Raw genomic sequence first — 22,844 nt, forward strand, 5'->3', positions numbered from 1 at the left:
ATGGAGGGGACAATTCAATTAACCACCCTGTTATGAACAGAACATATCACACTTGACATGTATTTTAAAAATTGTTTTGTTTACACAGCACTTTATCCGGATAAAACTGATGACTATACAAAAAAACAGACATATAAGGTAATTTCGTCTATGTTTTTCACATGTACTGTACATGTTCAACCTTTTCAACCACCAAAGCACTTTTTTCAGTGGAATTTATGCCTACAACTATTTTGGAAATGATGCTAAAAATGATATGCTTGTGTCATTAAAGATGCAAGTTTCATAAAAGTCTACACCCCATAGTTCTCTCAAAATGTTTAAAAAATATTGGTTGCAGAAACAGTTAAAGAATTAGGGTATTCAGAAAAATATGGTATGTAACGTCTACCCAAAAGGAACTTTGAAAACGAAGACAATGCACTGTGGCATATAAAGCCACAAACCGGAGTAAAGTATGCAGTCTCAACAGTTTTCTCAAATTAACATTTTTATCAAACCATACTCATGTCAGTAAGAGATTTTGTTTTACATGCTAATTTATTCTGTGATTAATCTTGTCATACAATATCTACAGCTATTAATATTTCTGACCTGTGTTCCACAGCTGATCATCGCATGATTCTCACGACAAACTTTTATTTTAATTGTTACTATCGAGTGGAGCAAAACTATGCTAAAAAATCATTTCTGATAAATGCATGATTTCAGGGTACCAATGGCTAATTAAGGTATTCATGACATCAAATTTTAGTTATTTATTTATCTGATTGGTGTCTTATACCATATTCAAGAATACTTTATTTCACCTAAACTTAAGTTCTTTCAAGTGACACATTTCCCTTGTCATAATTCTGACTGATTCATCCACCTTACAGGGCCATTTCAGAGTTTTCAATCAAGTCTGATTAGTTTCTTATCAGAAAAACTTCAGTATTGACATTAAAAATTGCATTTTAAGGCCTTATATTCAAGTGTATTTTTACATACCAAAAATCAGTATATCACTTATATGATGGTGGCCAGCATTATGGTGGGAGGAAACAGGGCAGAGAGCCCCGAGGACACCCTCAATCATCAGCAGGTTGCTAGGAGACATTCCCACGTATGACCAGAGAAGGCAGCAGCATGAGCCCGACTTGAACTCACAGCGATTACATTGGTGAGAGCCCCCTGAGTCAATGTGCTGCACTAGAATGCTGCCCATGCAGCCACTGAGGCCCCTCATGATATCAGATAATTCAGTGACAAACACAGAAAATTCAATGACAAACACAGAAATCAAATTGTTCTGTGGTAACTGATATTAGCTACAATTTATTCTATGTGAAATCCATTAAAGCTGTGTTTTTGTTAAACATCAGGATAAAAGCTAGCCGTCTGGGTACAGAGAATTTCTGCTTACCACAAACTCAGACAGAAACAGGACTAAGCTGAGAGACATTGTAATCACAGTACATGGGGTCCGTGGCCACCTGAGGCCATCTACAGGCTCTGCCTGGATAACATGACTACCATGTCAAAACCAGGCACTACTGGTTTAATACCAAGCACCCAGTCGCAGATATGGCATACATCCTCTACTTGACCTGCATATCATCTCAGTCTAAACATGGCTTCCTGTTTTGCAGGCATTGCTCATCATTTTTGATGTGTTCTGCAAAAAGGCCAGCAACAATACATCATGTTCAAAAGGAAACACTGTGTTTTCTTAATGATCAAGTAAAGAAATAAATCAACATTTAATACATACATGTAGTTGTACAGCTAACAGATGAGTAACGTGACAATATAAAACGAAGCCTTTTAATCAAATGCATAAGATATAACATATTGAAGAACGCAACACCTGTGGGTTTGTCAAAATGCATGTTGCAGGAGAATTAACGTTTGACTAAAACCTAGTCTTAAAGTTTGTCTTAAAAGTATACCACTCCTCCCTCAGAAAATACAAATTCTGTAGAGGTCAAATCTTATGTTTACCATATCTCTCCAAGTGACCACATATTATGATTACCTTCATTAACAGATATCAGGTGGGCCTACATGCCAGAGTAAAGGTTCTGGTGCCAATAAGCATTGTTCTCTGGGCGTGCAGTACCTACACTTAATGAGGTTAGGGACTAAGGGGTTGGTTAGGAGTGTCTCCATAAATATGAGCCACTGCCGCAGTCTGCAGCTGTAAAACAGACCATGTTACATAAATACTAAGCTCTTACATCATGTTCTCAATGCCACTCATACAAAAGGATGAACAATTGACATTATTGCATCTGGTCAGCACATGCCTGTCTGCTATACATTAAACCAATGACACAAAGAATCCTTACTGTAGCATGCAGCCTTAAGAAATGTCAGAAGAAGAAATAGTAAAGCAATGCTCTCCATATGTCAAGTTTTATCGGATGCCCTTTTTCTCCCAGTTATAATAGCCCCTGGGGTAAAACAGGAGAGAGAATATCAGGTAACTAGGGGGAGCTACTGAAAGATGCTAGTAACTGAGCATGTCTGTCCTGCTTTTTGCAGCACATGTTACACCGGGATAGGACAGTGTAATAACCCATAGCAGCTCACTATGCAAACAAAAGTGAAAGGAGGAAAGTGTTACTCAATTACAAGAATGTCTTAAACCATTCGCATCATAGTCTCAAACAAGATTTCTGCACCTGCTTTGTATTAAAAGTTTCTCTCAACATTAATTTTGCCTATTCTCTTTACAGGTAGTTTTCTGAAAATTCCTATGCTGTAAAATTTACAGTGCTGCCTAACTAAAACAATATGCCAGAGATTCCTATCAAGAAACCCCACCTGTCATAGAGCTACAAGAAGACCAGCCCCAATAAAATAAAGAATCTCAGAGCAAATGGCCTACTGGCCTTTAATATAATATAGAAAATATTTATCCAAACCAAAAACTTTACAAATTAGATGAGGTATTGTCATATCAGATGTGATTTTTCTTTGTTTTGCCTGCAATAAAACAGAACATCTTAGTGTTTAATTTTATGACAACAGTTTTAAAATGGTAGAAATTTAATACATATAAGGACACTCTAGCCCAAAGAGTAACATACGTTCTTCATGTACTTATATCCCACAACAAAACAATGAACACACAAAAATGTGTCAAAGTGTACCAACTCCCCCCAATCAAAAAATTAAAAATAAAAATAAAATAGAGAGTATAAACCAATAGGACTTACATGGCCAAGACTCCTTCTGACCTCTCTTTTTCCCGAAGCACACGAATGATGCGCTTGTCATTCCAATTCAGAGTATTAAAGGTTCTCACAATCTGCAAGATAAGATCCAAATTTTCTCTCTGCACATGTGATTTGCAATTGCACCTTGCACTTTTTTACATGTATTTATTTGATTGGTGTTCAATGGTACTCAAGAATTCTTTACTTTTATGATTGATGAGGGTTTGGTTTATGGCTGGAGGAAATTTTAGCTGGGTACTACCATTCTTTGTCAGCTACATGTACTTGACAAACCTCTTCACACAAAAGAACTTTCGAGGCCACGAGAAGTGGATTTCCACATGTGATCAAGGCGAGGCAGTCCTAGTTAGCCGGCGCTTTAACCGTTAATTGGGAAAGTGAGGGTCCTCCATTTTTCAAGCACATCTATTTTGTGTAAGATGTACATTTGTACAGTAATTTTATTCTAATGGCATTCTGCATACTAAAACTCACAAGGGTTGCAATATTATAACACCATTATTACAAGATTGTAAATAAACATGGTTTTGATACAATATATATGTATGCACGCTTGGAGTTTAAAGTCGTACTTAACAATTTCTCAGTCATATGACAATAAGGAGTCATTAGGTGTGTGTACATATTTTGTGTCTTCTTGTGCCAGGGTGAGTCCATACCACCAAAGTGCTGTCGCCACTGAAGTATCATGCTGAAGACACCAGACATGACTCTCCATCCAGTCAAATTACACTGACACTGGGCTGACCAATTATGTTTCCACACTCTAACTTCTCAGTGCTGAGCGCCAAGCGAGGCAGCATAAAGTACTGTTTTTAAAGTCTTTGGCATGACCTCACCCGGGTTCAGTCTTGAGATTTCCCGACTCCGAGGCAGAGGCTCTAACCATTAGGCCACCAAAGCAGTCTCAAGACAATAAACTGTCATCTTAAAAAGTCAGAAAAAGTACAAAATGAAAACCGATCTTGTGTTAAGGCTCACCATGATACGGACATATTCACTGGAATCCAACTCAATCATCTCTAACAGTTGTCGGATGATTTTCTCGCTCTTCATACCCAATGTGCCCTTATGTTTTTCAAATAAAACAATTCAAACATTTTATTGATATGCCTAATGGAATATTCATAATTACACGCCTGCTATAATTAAAAATAAATCAATCAAAATAACCAATCATCGAATAGCTGGTGGTTTACTTAAAGTTGCCTGAAACAGTGTTAATTGTTGAAACTTAATACATGGACAGTATTAGTATTTATGTTTTCAAGATGTATAACAACCCGCACATGTTTACTGTACTATATTTAACTAAACTCTCCTGTTGAAGAATGTATGCATCACCTACCAGTGATATCACAGCCTGAGCTCTGATGTTTTCATCAGTATCTTCTAGTCTCCTATAAATATTTATAAACAGCATTAAAAAAATGTGTAAACAACAGAATTATTGGTTTACAATAATGTCTCATCTCCAGAGACATCATGGGTGCTTTAAAATTAGTATACACAATCAACACAGACTAGTGCCACACCTGACAATAAGAATCCTATAAATACTGAAAACCTATAAAATAACATCTCCGACAGTTTAGCAATGAAAACCTTACCCAAGGGTGAACAAATAGGAATACTTACTGTTCAACTCTTTCACTTGCTTTAGGGAACATGTTCAATGCAGTGATTGTCTTAGCCACTGATAAACGCACCTCCTGCAGAAAATGACACACAGTAACCATCATCTAATAGCATACAAGCTTTCTACTTCTTCAAGTGTTTTGCTTCTTTGATACAGTGCTTAATGTGAGCTAAACTGGTCATGTTTTCATTTTTCAATACAATAAATCGTGCCCTTTATAGTCTAAAGCTGATTGAAAAGGTTAGTTTTTTTATTGCACTTTGTTTTTAAGCATCTACAGAAATACACTAAAAAACATTCAATCCATGACAAAAAAGATTTGTGTTGTGAGTTTCAAACAATAATGTGATGTTGTTGTCAGTACTTTTTCAGTTGATGTATGAAGCCTCCTATTTAACTTCACCCCAACTCTGTACTTTCTTCAACAATGTTAACATATGAATACACTGAACAAATAAACTTGATTAAGTATGTGTAGATACATGTTGGCTTGATTGAGAAATTAAAGACTCTGTTGTACAATGTTCAACATTCAAGATTAAATTGGTGTGTGTTTCTGCAGATTTACTAAACGAGATTTATGTATGTATGTCATAGGAGTATAAAATACTACTCTAATTCTTCAACCTTTTTGCATGTTTGCAGGATGTTTATTTCAGCACATTCTGAAGGCATTATTCTGTGTGGACTGCTAAAACTATAATTTTTTTGAAGCCCAGAAAATGGCCAATCCCACTAATGTAGTTTTGTCTCCAAAATCAAATTGAAAATGTGCATAAATTGCACTGAAGTTGCTCTTTTATGTGCAAAAAGGTTGAGGAATTAGGGTCGTATACAACAAATAAAACGAAAAAAGTGAGTTTGGCACAAACAGGAATTCATGAACGATAATATGCTGCAAATATCAGGTAAAAAGTAGCTCTATTGGAATTTTCCTTACTTTCAGTTGGCTGCTTTAGCAACTAGAAGTGTACACACAACATTCCTACGACATATCTTACTCACTGTGATTGGTTCATCCCACAACTTCCTCTCCAGCAGATCATACACTTTCTCTACTTTCTCATCCTTACATACAGAATGGATCCCTGTACGCATAAATTACATTAGTGAACAGACATGGAAAAATGAAAAAAAAAAAAAACAAACATTGGAGATACAAAATGCAGCAACCGTGATTTGAATTGACATCTAAATCTGATAGCAATGAATAAATCTGCTGAAGGCAAAGAAAACACTACAATCAAACATATATCTGACAAAATGTCTTTCACATGATATATGGATCAAGTTTAATAAAACCTAAATGGACTTTATCATCTGCTTCCTGCACTCACCCTGTCACCACTTGCAAAATGCAGACAGAAATTGTGACCACCCTGAGTGAATATGTACCACTATGTGTCTCAAAGAAACTGTACATACATACTTATTAAAGAGAAGGAGGAGTTTTACTGCCAGGTGCCTATACTTTCACACTGGGGACATTCTCAGTAACTCCAGCACTTCCTCCACCACTGCCTAGATGTGTGTAATATATTATGTGTCTCTATTAACAAAGTGTACACATTACCTAAGAGAATGAGAAGTTTTGCAGCCAAGTCCCTGTATTTCCACACTGGGGACACCCTCAGTAACTCAAGGACTTTCTCCACCACTGCCTACATTGTGTATAATTATGTCTCTCTATTAACAAAGTGTACCTAAGAGAATGAGAAGCTTTGCTGCCAAGTCCCTGTACTTCCACACTGGGGACACCCTCAGTAACTCCAGCTCTTCCTCCACCACTGCCTAGATGTGTGTAATATATTATGTGTCTCTATTAACAGAGTGTACACATTACCTAAGAGAATGAGAAGTTTTGCTGCCAAGTCCCTGTATTTCCACACGGGGGACACCCTCAGTAACTCCAGCACTTCCTGCATGATTGCCTGGATGTGTGTAATACATTATGTGTCTCTATTAACAAAGTGTACACATCACCTAAGAGAATGAGAAGTTTTGCTGCCAAGTCCCTGTATTTCCACACTGGGGACACCCTCAGTAACTCAAGGACTTTCTCCACCACTGCCTACATTGTGTATAATTATGTCTCTCTATTAACAAAGTGTACACATTACCTAAGAGAATGAGAAGTTTTGCTGCCAGGTGCCTATACTTCCACACTGGGGACACCCTCAGTAACTCCAGCACTTCCTCCACCACTGCCTAGATGTGTGTAATATATTATGTGTCTCTATTAACAGAGTGTACACATTACCTAAGAGAATGAGAAGTTTTGCTGCCAAGTCCCTGTATTTCCACACTGGGGACACCCTCAGTAACTCCAGCTCTTCCTGCATGATTGCCTAGATGTGTGTAATATATTAATTGTCTATTAACAGAGTGTACACATTACCTAAGAGAATGAGAAGTTTTGCTGCCAAGTCCCTGTATTTAAACACTGGGGACACCCTCAGTAACTCCAGCACTTCCTCCACCACTGCCTAGATGTGTGTAATATATTATGTGTCTCTATTAACAGAGTGTACACATTACCTAAGAGAATGAGAAGTTTTGCTGCCAAGTCCCTGTATTTAAACACTGGGGACACCCTCAGTAACTCCAGCACTTCCTCCACCACTGCCTAGATGTGTGTAATATATTATGTGACTCTATTAACAGAGTGTACACATTACCTAAGAGAATGAGAAGTTTTGCTGCCAAGTCCCTGTATTTCCACACGGGGGACACCCTCAGTAACTCCAGCACTTCCTCTACCACCTCCCAGTCCGTACAATTCATCTGCTTGATCAAAATCTCTATAGCCTGTCAACAAGGGGAAATACAAGTACTGAGAATGTGGAGCCTGTCAACAAGGGGAAATACAAGTACTGAGAATGTGGAGCCTGTCAACAAGGGGAAATACAAGTACTGAGAATGTGGAGCCTGTCAACAAGGGGAAATACAAGTACTGAGAATGTGGAGCCTGTCAACAAGGGGAAATGAATTGAAAATGTGAAGAAATTATAGTGATTTTCACTGACCAACCACTCTGCTTTAAGAGACAAACAAACTTTCCCCACCCTTCCCTTTGTGTTACAGGGTTCGTACAGGTATATGAAAATGTAATTCAAGGAGTTTTCCAGGAATTTTTTGTAATTTTCAAGGCTAGTTTAAACATACGATGGACCAAATTATAGACTATATTTTAAGTCTGAATTATAGACGATTTAATTTGCCTGCATGTATATTGAATAGTACACTTGCTTTTGCAAGAAATATCTGCCCTTCACCTCTGTAATGCGACACATTCTTTAACCCGGCCTTGGCTCAGTACAAAAAAATGAACGCCATATATCATTATGCAGGGCTTCCTCTGGGTCAGTATTTTTTTTTTTAGCCAGTCACTTTAGCCACTCATCAGATTTTGTAGTAAATACTATTTTTCTTTAGCCATGCTTCCTTAGCTGCCATGACTCTTGTAGGTCTCCTGTAATTCGTTATCTGCCTTGGTGTAGCTGCTAGAATCAGACTGGTCTCTTCCAGCTATATCTGGAGCTTATCAAACATTACATTTAGAGCAACTGCCCTCAAATAATGGACCAATGCTTGGCAGCATGTTTTTGTTTTTTGAAAAACAATCAATCCTTTTTTCAACCTATCTGTAACATCCCAGTAAAATGTAATATCCTCTAGCAGAAAAATTAATTAATTAATTTTAGTTACGAAATTAATTTAGTTACGAAATTAATTTATAAATTAAGTTTATTTAAATGCAACATTATGATCAGTACATTGGAGTAACACAGTCTGACAGGAGAAAACCAGAGGGCATACACATTTATATAACGGCACATATTCTGAAACATTTAATTTACTTCAAATCCCCCCCAAAAATTTATTAAGTCGAAAAGTTAAAATTTTTCATGGGAGGTAACCTCATTTACAGATGTAACTCTACCCTGATTTATTTCCCCTGGTAATTTTTCTTTGTTTTTTCACAATTGGCGATGAAAGGCATCCCCCAAAATGCCATGATCCTTATTCGTTATTTAACAAAAAAGATTTCAAGCATTATTTAATGTAAGTCAACTTGCAACAATGCTGAATCCCCTTTGTAGATTTCTGTCAAGTAATTGCCATACAACTGTGTTGTTGTTTCCCCGAGATGAAGCCATTTGAAATGAAAGTGGATTACTTTCAAAAGAAAAATTGCGAAAATCTGCTAAAAACCCCAGAAAATTCTCATGGTGATTTTGTATAACTTTAGTATTTTTTCTTCAGTAAATAAAATTGTTGCCAAAAACATTCGCATTTTTTCAAATTTTGTCACCATTTCAAAAAATTGTTCTTAATTTGCGACAATGGCGAGTGCCAGCGGAAGCCCTGATTATGGGAGAATTATCAGCAAGCTCCCGATATACAACAGACAATATTTAAGTTCGGGACAAACTAAGATTTTCAAGGAGTTTCCAGGAGTATTTGTCTTTTTTAAGGACTCTCAAGTATTTGAAAATGAAATTTTATTTTTCAAGCATTTTCAAGGAGTTTCAATGACTGTGCGCACCCTGTGTTAGACTTGAACAAAAGGGAGACAATTTATATACGACTTTCCGATGCATTTCACCTGACAACAAATGGTGATGAATAAGGTCTGCTGCTGTACCTAAGCCATGTGAGATATATTTCATACCTTTAGCTTTATAACATTAGTACCCTAGCTTTGTGACGTGTATTTGTACATTAGCGTTGTGATCTGTATTTATACCATAGCTTTGTGAGGTGTATTTGTACCTTAGCTTTGCGATGTGTATTTGTACCTGAGCTTTGTGGTCTGTTTTTGTACCTAAGCTTTGTATGTGTATTTGTACCATAGCACTGTGATGTGTATTTGTACCTTAGCTTTGTGAGGTGTATTTGTACCTTAGCTTTGTGAGGTGTATTTGTACCTTAGCTTTGTGATGTGTATTTATACCTTAGCTTTGTGATGTGTTTGTACACCTTAACTTTATCATGTGTATTTGTACCTTAGGGTTGTGATGTGTGTTTGTACCTTAGCTTTGAGGTGTACCTTAGCTTTGTGAGGTGTATATGTACTTTAACCTTGTGATGTGTTTGTGTACCTTAGCTTTATGATGTGTGTCATAGTCTTGATGTAGTGCAGACTTCAGTCGAGCCTTGGCATATTTATCAGCCACACACATTTTCCCCAACAGAATGGCAGCATCAAAGGCTATCTCATCTGGGTCTGGATTTCTGCAGAAATGACTCAATACCTTGACCAATTCAGGGAATGACACTGTACTCTGAAATTAAACACAGCTACATGAGAGCAATCATGAAATAATTACTTTAAGAACAGAAACATAATGTGATGTAAATCTAAAATGTTACTTTTTTTTGAAGATAAAAAAGACACGTTGCGTAAAAAGTGAAGTAGACAACAGGCTAAACCAAGCAAAAAGAACAAAGGATTTGACTCACCATACACAATGTGGCAAGAGCAAAGTCAGAGACTCACCTTACACAATGGGATAAGAGTGACTGATGTGACTTATCCTGTACAATGTGGCAAGAGTGAAGGATGTGACTCACATTGCACAATGTGGTACGAGTGAAGGACGTGACTCATCTGGCACACTGTGCTCAGAGAGAAGGATGTGACTTCTCCTAAACAGTGTGGTAAGAGGGAAGGATGAGACTCACCCTACACAATGTGGCAAGAATGAAGGATGTGACTCGCCCTGTACAATGTGACAAGAGTGAAGGATGTGTCTCACCGTGTACAATGTTACAAGAGTGAAGGATGTGTCTCACACTGTACAATGTTACAAGAGTGAAGGATGTGTCTCACACTGTACAGTGTAACAAGGGTGAATGATATGACTTATCCTGCACAATGTGGTAAGAGAGAAGGATTTGACTCACCCTGTACAATGTTACAAGAGTGAAGGATGTGACTCACCCTGTACAATGTAACAAGAGTAAAGGACGTGACTCGCCCTGTACAATGTGACAAGAGTGAAGGATGTGTCTCACCATGTACAATGTAACAAGAGTGAAGGATGTGACTTATCCTGCACAATGAGGTAAGAGTGAAGGATGTGACTCACCCTGCACAATGAGGTAAGAGTGAAGGATGTGACTTATCCTGCACAATGAGGTAAGAGTGAAGGATGTGACTTATCCTGCACAATGAGGTAAGAGTAAAGGATGTGACTTATCCTGCACAATGAAGTAAGAGTGAAGGATGTGACTTATCCTGCACAATGAGGTAAGAGTAAAAAATGTGACTTATCCTGCACAATGAGGTAAGAGTGAAGGATGTGACTTATCCTGCACAGTTAGGTGTGACTCACCCTATACAATATAATACTGGCGACGGATGTGACTCACACCTCACAATGTTGTAAAATTGAAGACTGAGATTCATCCTGCACAATGATATTAGTGAAGGATGTGACTCACCCTACATAACGCAGTAAGAGTGAAGGATGTGACTCACCCTACACAATGCAGTAAGAGTGAAGGATGTGACTCACCCTACAGAACGCAGCAAGAGTGAAGGATGTGACTCACCCTACACAATGCAGTAAGAATGAAGGATGTGACTCACCCTACAAAATGCAGTAAGAGTAAAAGATGTGACTAATCTTACACAATGTCATCAAGCCGATGGATATGACTCACTTTACATAATGCTGTCAAACTGATGGATGCGACTCACCTTATCCACATATTGCAAGTTTTTGCCCTCAGCCATGGTGTTGATGAGATCAGAGCGAATATCTGAGTTCCCAATCACCAGAAACTGTAGAATAACCTCCATGACATCATCATCCCAACAACCTGTAAGCAATGTACATATCTAAAATTGCCTGTAAATCATCCAAAGATTTGGCTTGATTCTGACTCATTCATATACCTTATATATGCCTTAAGGTGTTTTGCTGTTTGATTAATTTCTCATCTTTATTTTCTTCTGAAAGTGCATTTTAACATACCAATATTCTAGTATAGGGGAAATACAGTATAAACCAGTGTTCAAGGTTTTCACATGAAAAGTTTAAAACTCTACTTGACGAACATGATACTTGGGAACATACATGTAGTGCGCATAATATGAATTGAACTTACAGAGTATATTTATTGATTCTTTCTTTCAAGTACCTATATCCAAAGATTAAAATATCTATATTTCACTTTTTTATTACTTTTGAAGGTAAAACAATCTACAGACGCCAGTGATGGCAATTGGAAACATTTATCAAGTTGATGACAGTGTGGTGAAAAAATATTAACAAAAAAGTCAACTATACCAATAAGAACTAGAGACTTTGCAGCCTCGTATTGTACACGTTTCTCTTCATCTTTATGGATTCTCTCTTTGAGCGCAAAAAACACCATGGCATCAGAACATTTGAGTAGTCCAAGATGCTGTGAAAAGTAAATAAAACACAAACTCTGATATAACATAATGTGATGCCATCAAGGCCCTGATCGACAAAACAATTTCAAACTGATTGTGACTAACATATGCCATAGTTTTTGCCACAGATTACAACCACCATAGATTACAATTTTTTGTTGACATTTTCTAAGCATAGGATTAATTATGCTCAATAATGAACAAACAGCAACGTACCCTTAGTCTTCTAAAATTTGGGACAGATATTATTAGTGTTGAAAGTACAATATTACATTTCTTTACCAGCGTTTTGGAAAAGTAAAGATATGAGTATGTTGTTCATTAGATGGCCTAACTATGTAAGGAAAAATAAACTCAATTTACATATATATAGGCTTAAATGAGCAGACCTGGCGTCACAAAAATTACAAGAAATTGGGTACACCAATATTGCTTAAGATTTGAAGGACATGAAAAGCCTAACGCAAATTGTATGTTCCACAGAGCAGACAGAATTAAAGCTTATCTTCGAAAACATGTAACAACAGGAAGACTGGTAGAAAGGCTACTGAAGAGCTTGCCTGTAGGAGACACATGAAATACCACCTTTAACATTTAGTTCGACCAAGCCATGAGTTTTGTGATGTACATTAATTAACATCACCTTCATGTTATTGTGCTTACATGTATGCAAAACTAGAACTCAAAACATTGAATACACAGGACACTAAGAGATGAAGTTCGTAATTTTTGGTAATCAATATATCAACGACCAAGAAAGAATCATCACCCTCATATAACCGAGCTTTGCTTGCATGCAAAACCTGCGCTCAATACACGCAGTACTGTCTGAGATACCACCATTAACATTTACAATGGTTTCACTGTTCTGACACTGACGCCAAGAAAGTGCACTACACCTAAAAACAGCTTAAAACTTCTTTCCTCTTTTATAAGAACACATAATTACCTTTGCTGCATCTATTCTCTCCTCTACTCTCTCTGATACCAGGTTTATATGCACAAGAGTCTGAAAAGAAATAAAAATGTAAAAATTAGAATTTTGACTGCTAAATATAAATGACTTATAAACACAATAAATGTTACTAGATGCAAGTACTACAGTTTGAAATAATTATTCCTTAGAAAAGGTCAAACAACTTTTGAGTTACCTTGACTCTTTCCCACTTCATGCCAGAGTGGTCCATCCCACTGCCTTTGGGCTTCAAAAGGGTCCATTTGTTAGCTGAAAAAAGGAGGTAGATTTGTCAAATTTTAACAGTAAATAAAGACAAAATAAATAATAATAAAATGAAAACATACATTGAGACTTATTATTTAGCCATATTATAATGATTAAAGCCAATAACCCATCCCATGGAAGGCCACCTGAAATCATAGTGAGATACACGTGAGCTAAGCTGGAAACTTTACCTGGGCCAAATCTATAAAGAGATGAAAGAGAGACAACTTTTCAGAACACATTACAAAAAAAAAAAAACATAAAAAAAATCACAGGGAACAAAAAGCTCTTACGTCCTTTCAGTTTTGCTACTGCCTTTGCCACAGCAAAATGAGACTTGATCTTCCGTCTGTCAACAAATAAAATGGCACATTAATCAATGAAGTTCTTAACAAATAAGTTAAACAACATCAAGCAATAAAAAAGTGTAAATTTGCAATTTGTAAATGATCCCAATGCGCGTCAGTTCCTCTTAAAATTAAATAATGTTCTCTTTAACACACAAGTTTACTTTCATGTACAGAAGAAAACTGAATGTTTTACGTCTTTGCGTGCACATGTAATCAGGGATTGAGATAGACGTCTATTTTAATCCCAGATGTAACACAGGAAAAGCGTTTAAAAAGCATTTAGATAGAGAAACAAACAGTCATACTGAAAACGCCCAAAAAAAGAAATGTGAACAAATGGTTGCATGCAATGACATGCAAACAAAGGGAAAAAAGTATAACATATTTAGTCACCTTTTCTTTTTGTAGTGTGTACCTGTTTAAGAAAACACAATGGCCTGTCCCTTTAATTATAAGTGATACAAGTTACTAGTAACTTAGATGTACACTTACTGCAGTGAGGCAATGTATGTATATCTTTATCAGCAATTTTACCTTGCAGAAAGAAGACTGAGGGCATCCAGATCACCTACGACAGATGCACTGCCACCATTATGGTTGGAGGAAACTGAGCAGAGCCCAGAAAAACTCAAAACCATCTGCAGGCTGCTGGAAGACCTTCCCACATACGGCCGGAGAGGAAGCCAGCATGAGCTGAACTTTAACTCACAGTGACCACATTCGTGAGAGGCTTCTGGGTTGTTACACTGCACTAGCGCGCTAACCAAATGAGCCATGGACCCCCCCCCCCCCACGCTGTTTTATAATAGCCTGACCAACTCCTGTTAACACATGACCAGGTAATGTGATTTTTAACAGTTATAAGAGACAACAAAAATCATGCTAGTGACAGAACATACTTGGTGTGACTATTGAGTAAACACATGAAGTATAATCATGCACATGTAGTGTGTGAATGCATCCATACACCACACTACAATACATCAGCCTTCAACACTGCATAAAAATCTACTGCATTGTAGCACTCCACTACCAGGAAGAAATGCAGGTGGAACATGCAGAGAAAATGTCAACTACCATGAAGCAAATATCACTGATGCACTACTCCACATCACCATACAAGACAGATTTCAGCGTAGATCGTGCACTATGGAAATTGTCACAAGGCACTAAACCACCACATATAGAACAGAATGATCCACAGGTACATTGGAACTATACACAAGCAACATGTATATGTACTCTATATACAGCTATACAACACACAAGATACACTGTCAAGCCATGCATCACTAATGTAATAGCAGTATGAAAGATTTCTAGATCTGCAGGCACTACAAGAGTAAATTTACCTTCGCAACTTAGAGAGTTCCATTGGTGAGAGAGATTTGGCACTAGAAAGTGCCCTGAAATTGTAAATATCATGGTAAAATGTAATACTCTCTTAAACTAAAAAATACTTAATACAAAAACAAACTACGTGTCAAAAAACAACCAGTCTGAGGATGGATCAAGGGGGATAACTCATAATGTGGACAAAATTCTACTACAAAGTAATGCTATTGAAGATCTTGCTGCGCTATGTTGGATACACAACTTAACTGAATTTTAAATCATGCCAAAATAATTCTCCCCTCCTCCCCTCCCCATGCTTCCTTGCAGGCTTTTGAATATGTCCATATTGAATATACTACTATTATTGTGGGCAAACACTGGGTGAGACTTACGAATCTTTAGATCCACATGTCCTGGCGGAAGCCGTGACTGTGCATGTGCCATCACTCTCCAGTAATTTACGAAGACGTTTTTCTGTTGCACTAGGACCACCCAGGCTTCCTCTGGAAGATTCCCGATACAAACTGAATTTTGTTTCCTCATATAAGTTATGTTGATCTACGATTCTCTGCGCAGGTTTCCTCTTGTCATCTGTCACGTCACAGTAATAGCTGGAGAGGCGAGGAAACTCCAGCTCATGGTTCTGTGCGCAGAATGTAACACATACAGAAGATACCATCACAGAAGCAACTCAGAATGGATAGAGATAGAACTTGGCATTCACTGTTTTCATGACTATTCTTTACAATGCATAAAGCTGCATTTTTGTTTTTTGTATTTACATTAACATATCTTTTGGTGTTAAATGATTTTCTGTTCTCACAAATCAAACTTTTCAATCATGGATATTTGTACATTTCTAATATCATAATAAATACTAAGCATGTGAGTATAAATGTTCTAAAGCGCTGATTTTAAATTACACATAAATAAGTAGCTTTGTTTTCCAAAATTTCGGTCTTATTAAATACCCAGTCTTCCAAGTTTTATTTTCTTCAACATCAACAATACACTACATGCATTAACAATATATACTAGCTGCATTAGAAGCTCAGAACTTACAGTCCTGGTAAGTGGTAGTTTTTGTGGAGGGGGTATAGGGTTTGGGTAGTACACCATGCACCCAGACCCTGATGTGCCAAGTCTCTTCAGCTGTAGTTTGGGGAGGGAACTGTTCACATCTGTCTTTTCACCTGATGGCACATCAGCCTTCTGAATACAGGTAACATATAGATGACTAATTACCGAACAAAAAGTAGGACAGCAGAAAATCTTTATTATTTATATACAGTGTATTCAGTATTAACTCAATTCAACATTCAATTTTGAAAAATTCAAGAAAAGACCATGGCTTAAGTTGAACGTACATTATGTTTACAATATCTTTAAGTACAGAGACTTTACTAATTCCCAGGTAATCAACGTAAGTGTAACCTTAGAAGTACATATATGTATGTAGTATATATGAATCTTAAGCAGACTTCTGAAAACTTACATTTCGGTCATCTGAAGAGATCTTACTCCCAGCTGTTTTGCAGAAAGTAGAAAAGTACTTCATTTACTTAGAAAGCAATGGGGGAAAGACAACTTTCAACTTTCACACAAAAACACTGATAAATTCACAGTCAAAAAGTTAATGAAGATGTAAAGAAAAGACAATTATATTCACTTGAGAATGATTCAAGACAAGCATCCTTAAAACTGCAAAAACATTTCAGATTTGTTTTCTTTGTATTTGTTCCTGTCAACCATCTGGCATCAATTTAATCCATAGCTCCACTTCCTCAGAAAAGGTATTGACAAATGAGTTATCAACATTTGGATTTCAAATCACTGAATAAGTGAGAAGAAAAACAGAATGAACTACACATTTTGCTGCTGAATAATCAATGTTCACCAGTGTTTAATCAAGTACATGTATACTTACTGTCATAACTCTGCGCAAAGCTAGCCTCTGGCTTCAGTTCTGGTTTTGTCGGCTTTGACTTGACAGACAACATGGCAGCATTGTACACCTTATCTGACATCTGGTTCAAGCGAGCCATCAACTTGTTGAGAGCTATTTTCTGTGAACATCCAGAACCATTCAAACTCAGATATTTCCTTCTACACAGCAGACACAGTATTCAGAAATACATCAACTATAAGTTTAATGAATGTAGGCCTGTTAAGGTTATGTTACACAATGCATCACTCAATATGACTCTATTAATCTTCAAGTTAGATCTTAATGAGAACAGTAAAACTAAGTGTCTCTTACATGTATGTCTTGAATGTCACTGCCCTTGCGATGAGGTCTCCAAGGTAATGCCAGCATGTCACTCTGAGCTGAAATATCAAATAAAAGTATTACATGTAGAATCCTTCTAGTACAATAATAGCGACATTATTAAAACATGTACCTCATGTATATTAGTTGACACACAACTAAAACAACTACAAGAACATGTAATTAAAGTTATACTTCAGTGAAAATGACATGTATAGAAATGGAAAACTGTTACACTAAACTTGCTGTATTATAAATATATAGTACAAATATATTTCCAAGGTCAAAATGGCATCTGCCTTTTGAGGCCTCAGGGAAAGTAACTTTGTATAAGATGTTCACACCATATCAAAAATCACAGGCCTCACTTTAGAGGGGAGTATAAAACTGGGGATGCATGCTCAGTTGTCAGGGGAATGCTTTGGATACTCCATTATATGTGGCACTTTAATGTGAACAACAAATTTAATTCAAACTGAATATGTCTAACTGAACATCAATATGCACACTGCAAACTAAATGACAAGTATCCATCGAGCTAAACATCATGTAAACGTACTTACAACGAGACAAGAAAGATCCTGGAATGGCTAATGCCATCTGGTGGTAAGACAAAGGATCAGCATCACACAGTGCACGAGAAATCTCACTGGACTCAAAGCGGTGGTGTTCGGACTGCCAGTACTTCATAGCCTCATCTCTATCACTTTCTGATTTAATTTCATCTGAAAAAAAAAAAACACCACTTCTTATGAAAGGCAAAACACACACTAGCGTGAAGTTCATGTCACATGAAAGACTATTAAACACTGTCCGGGAAAATAGTCTATTTTTTTGGAATATTTTTCGATTTAATGAAATGCATTTAAATCTTTAGATCCTACTGCGGCCTTTTCTGACCATATTGGGACCAGTAATGTCACTTCAGCTTTATGCCACTTCACACACATAGATTGCTATATTTCATCATTCAAAATGCACAATTTTTATATGTTGACTCACCACTAGCTGTACCTCCCACAGGAACAAGACTGACTTGGCTTTCCCGGACACTTGACTTGTCTATCTGGCTAACTGAAATATCATCAATAATCTGACTTCCCGGGTGACTTTCACTTTCACTTTGTAGTCTAATTAGAGGATGCTCTCTTATGCCTACATCATCATCCTCTTTCTAAACAGACAAAAGAATATAAAAAGTTATTTCCACACAGGTGTATATTCACCCAATGATGTACACAATCTATTTAGTATTTTGACAAATAGTCATTGAAATCATCATTGAATTCAAATTTAAAAAACAAGATGAACACTTGCAATTTGGGATTTCATCTTACACATTAAATAACATGTAAGCAATACTTGTTGATTGACAAAAAAAATTTGCTGTATTCTTTTTACATGTTTGCAAGGAGTTTATTCAGGTGTATTCTGAGGCCATTATTCTGTGTACACTGATGACATTATACTTTTTTTTGAAGCCCATGAAAAATTGGTTCATCCAACCAATGCCGTCTTGTCTCTCAATTCACATTTAAAAGGTGCATAAATCATACTGAAAGCTGCTCTTTCAAATGCAAAAATGTTGAGGAATTAGGGTATTATAAGATACTAAAAGTTCTTACAGGGCATGCAATCTGTCCAGCAGGAGCACTGTGAATTAGCCTGGGCCTTTCACAATCTTCAGAGAATTCCTTCATACCATCTGAGGGTTCACAGACTGTCTGCTTTGCAGGAGACTTGATTTCCACATGGTCAATCTCATCTCCGGTGTGCAGGGTGCTGTTGTCAGCTATAACTGAATCTTCTTCATCGGCATGAACTGACAACACACTGTCTGATGCCTGTGTTATCTTGTTCCCAGCAGAGCCATCATCATTGAAAGACAGGACCACTGCTGATCTGGTATTTATGAAATCCTGAGGAGCTGCTCTGTTTATAACATCAGTGCTTGATGTCACTTTCTTTGGTGAAGAGATGTATTGCTTGCACACATGTTTCTACAAAGTATGATGAAAACTTGCATAAAATACATGCAACAAACACAGAGTCTGAAATATAAGCATCTCATGGAGTAGTAAAGAAAAGACATTGTCATGCAACGTATGTGAAAAAGCATTCCTACCTTCAAAAATCAAAAAAAAAAAATCAAACTCACAGATAATCGTTGTTTCCCCATGACCCTCTCCATTCTCCCCTCCAACCATGCCACTCTTTTGCGGCATGCAGGGATATCTCCTCTCCCTGCAAGTGCCCTCTCTAAGTCAGCTCTTGTATGGGCTAACTCATGACTGATTTTGCTAGCAACCTGCAAGGTAATGGCAGATAGGTTTCCGTTTAATAAAAATTATGTTCTTGAGGCAAAGTAGACTAAATTTGTACATGATTACCATATACTCTCAACACAATGACATCAACTATGGGAGTGGTGATAAACTTATATTACCTGTAGTTTCAAAACTTCATATTCAGATTGCTTCCTCAACTCTTCCACTTTAGCCTGGATAACAGAAACTTCTCTTTTGCTGCGGGTTATTTGTAATTCAGTTATCAACTTATCAAGTTGATCCTGAGTATTTCTTACATTCTCCACCTGGAACAAAGTGTAAAGACAACAAGAGTTCAGGTAAACACGAAATACACCCTGACAAATGCATTAGTTTCAAATGAAAGAGTATCAGCAGCAAAGTAGTGAGCATAACCCATGAAGGGAATTTTCATGGGTGTTGATGATAGGTATGTCATTACCATGACAACCATGCAAGTGGAAAAATGTGTCCACCACAACTGAAAACTTTCTGTGGAAATGAGTTGGAGTTGTAGCAAGAATGCAGAATCATTTGTATTTATATAATATATATAAGGAAAATGGTTATCTGGTTACCATGACAATCAGGAAAATGGACAAATGCCAATTGTGACGCATCGTCATCTGTGTATCTATGTATCCACCATAAATTAAAGCTCTATGTGGAAAACTGTTGGAGTTATAGCCTGCACACGAAATCATATTCTATTTTAATAATCTACACAGGAAAAATGGCAATCTGGTAACCATGACAACCGCACTAATGGAAAAATGTGAGTCAGGACACATCATCATCTGCTTATGTATGTATCCATCAAAAATGAAAACTCTGTGGAAAACTCTTGGAGTTATAGCCCGGACACAAAATCATATCTATTTATATTGTATACTGTATATAGGAAAAATGGCTAATAATGTGCTCCAGTTAATGTTGGGCGCGAAAAAAATCAATTACCACATTACCATAATGTTTTATATCGTTATAATCTAAAACCATATAATTATACAACATTCTAGCATACAATAAAATTTGACATTTTGAGCTGATGTCTTTTTATAGGTTCCCAGTCTAAAAATACAATGAACCATAAACTTACCACTGACATCTGTATATACATCATGAAACATCGGGGCAGGGATTATCATTAGCCATCAATAATATTATTTAAAAAATGTACCAACTTTTCACTGAAGCTATTATACAAATATGACAGTCAACAGGTATATTAGTGAAGACCAAGCCTAGAAAAAAGCTGCAGGACAAGGTCTTCCAAGTTTGGTACATGATGAAACTACCAATAACATGTAAATATATAACAATAAATAACTCTTTTAATAATGTGGGTAGTTTCAAAATTTGTCAATCAAGTCAAGCACCAGCTTAACACAATATTTTCAGGCTTGAAGCCTTACCTGTTCTTGTAATAGAAGGTCTGACTTGTGTTCTATGGTGTACTTCTCTTGCAATGGTATCCCACTCTGGACAGAGCTAGGGGGCTCAGATAACACAGCTGCTGACATTCTATATTTTTGCTTCAAAATGGAAATACAAATTAATCTGATGATACCTAATAAACTTTATGCCATCAAAGATATCTTGCTACAGAGATACATGTGAGTAAATGATATCAGTGTACTGCATTATGACAAAAATAATTCACTATAATTCAAACATGAATTTGTCATTATAAATTTAATCAAGAACAAACCATTAGCCATTGTGAGAACAAGGTCAACAAAAGTATATTTTGACTGAATAAACACATTATTCTTCAGTTTATTTTCCATTCCCCTATGTAAAAAGATTTATTCTGAAACAACTAGGTCTATATACTGTAGAGAACTTCAGATGCTAGCACAATTCTAGGACTAGCCTTCATACAGTCTAGCCCTACCACATTGTATGCTTTAAACTGGTGGTAGGCGAGATCGCATTGTAGCACTTGGAGCATTCGTCAAATCTGATATACATTAAAACTCCGCCTCGACGTTCTCCTCCACCACCATGATTTGGCTTTGTTTTGGCTACATGAAAATCTCCATTTCTACCCCTCCCATACATACCCCTGAATACTGGAACATTCAGAGCATAGGTTTGGTAGAGTGCTCCAAACGTTTGAGTGCAATCTCGCCTACCGCCAGGTTAAATCATAACGATGTGGTAAGGCTAGACTGTAAAGCTTAGCCCTAGAATTGCGCTATTTAGAGGCCTACCATACTTAAGTAATATAGGCCTGTAGAGGCCTAAAACATTACAATCTGATTCGTTGAAACGCAAAAAGTTGAAAGCGTCAAAACAAAATTTGTACCTTCTCTCAATTCTTCAAAGTTCTGGATCAATCTTTCGAAAAACAAGCATCTACAATTAAGTTGTTAAGTAGTCTATACAGTTCGAATGGACGTTGTTGTTGTAGCAAAGGGATGGCGTCTTGTTGCTAGGCAAACTTTACCTACAAGTTTCATACTTTAAATGACGACAGAACAATATTAAAATCATGGTGATATACTAATCTGTCGCCCCTTTGGATGATTTCCGAAATATTAATTAACCCAATCGACCAAATAATAAATGATTTACTAATTTCAGTTACATTGTCCTACCTAAACCTTCGCGCACTTGTCGCTACCGGAAGTCGACGAAGGTAGCCTCGTTGTGGGTCTTTTTACTCAGCCATCTTGACAAGGTACACGCCGAGAAAATAAATAGCGTACAAAATCCTAGGGCATCCTGGGTCTAATAACTTATATTCTCTTCGTTTCACAAGGCGATGATTCAAATAAAGAATAATTTGGTTTGCAGCGATGCGTTTTGAGCGTTTATCACGTTGGATTGTCAGATATACTAATTTTATTGCTAGCACTATCCACCACCAGCTGCAACAACAACATAGGTGTGAGTGCAAACTGATCAACGCTCTACTATGGCAAGGTTTTGTTGATCTTAGCAAACGCTGTTGGTGGAAAGCATCAGGTACAAGGACAGAAAAATGTCATATATTGTTTGAATTTTAGCTCTAATCTTAGGCTTGAATGATCTCATGTTTGAAATATGAACTTGACAGTCGCTGAATGGATTATATGATATT

General features: G+C 37.0%; 1 protein-coding gene across 1 annotated transcript in view; it reads right to left on the reverse strand.

The window, feature by feature from the left end:
• LOC135482224 (uncharacterized) overlaps positions 1-22,365 on the reverse strand; it is a 31,220-nt gene extending 8,855 nt beyond the window's left edge. The window contains 27 exon segments of the mRNA XM_064762098.1: positions 3,204-3,295; positions 4,206-4,292; positions 4,573-4,624; positions 4,863-4,936; positions 5,869-5,951; positions 7,542-7,671; positions 9,969-10,151; positions 11,573-11,694; positions 12,165-12,282; positions 13,224-13,283; positions 13,426-13,499; positions 13,790-13,845; positions 14,240-14,261; positions 15,199-15,252; positions 15,574-15,587; positions 15,589-15,824; positions 16,244-16,393; positions 16,677-16,708; positions 17,109-17,247; positions 17,442-17,509; positions 18,014-18,175; positions 18,453-18,624; positions 19,076-19,450; positions 19,609-19,758; positions 19,897-20,043; positions 21,172-21,291; positions 22,068-22,365. Coding sequence (XP_064618168.1) covers positions 3,204-3,295; positions 4,206-4,292; positions 4,573-4,624; positions 4,863-4,936; positions 5,869-5,951; positions 7,542-7,671; positions 9,969-10,151; positions 11,573-11,694; positions 12,165-12,282; positions 13,224-13,283; positions 13,426-13,499; positions 13,790-13,845; positions 14,240-14,261; positions 15,199-15,252; positions 15,574-15,587; positions 15,589-15,824; positions 16,244-16,393; positions 16,677-16,708; positions 17,109-17,247; positions 17,442-17,509; positions 18,014-18,175; positions 18,453-18,624; positions 19,076-19,450; positions 19,609-19,758; positions 19,897-20,043; positions 21,172-21,279 — 2,960 coding nt within the window. The 5' untranslated portion in view covers positions 21,280-21,291; positions 22,068-22,365.
• Positions 22,366-22,844: the final 479 nt, after the last annotated feature.

Source organism: Liolophura sinensis, chromosome 1 (assembly GCF_032854445.1).
Source record: "Liolophura sinensis isolate JHLJ2023 chromosome 1, CUHK_Ljap_v2, whole genome shotgun sequence".
NCBI lineage: Eukaryota > Metazoa > Mollusca > Polyplacophora > Chitonida > Chitonidae > Liolophura > Liolophura sinensis.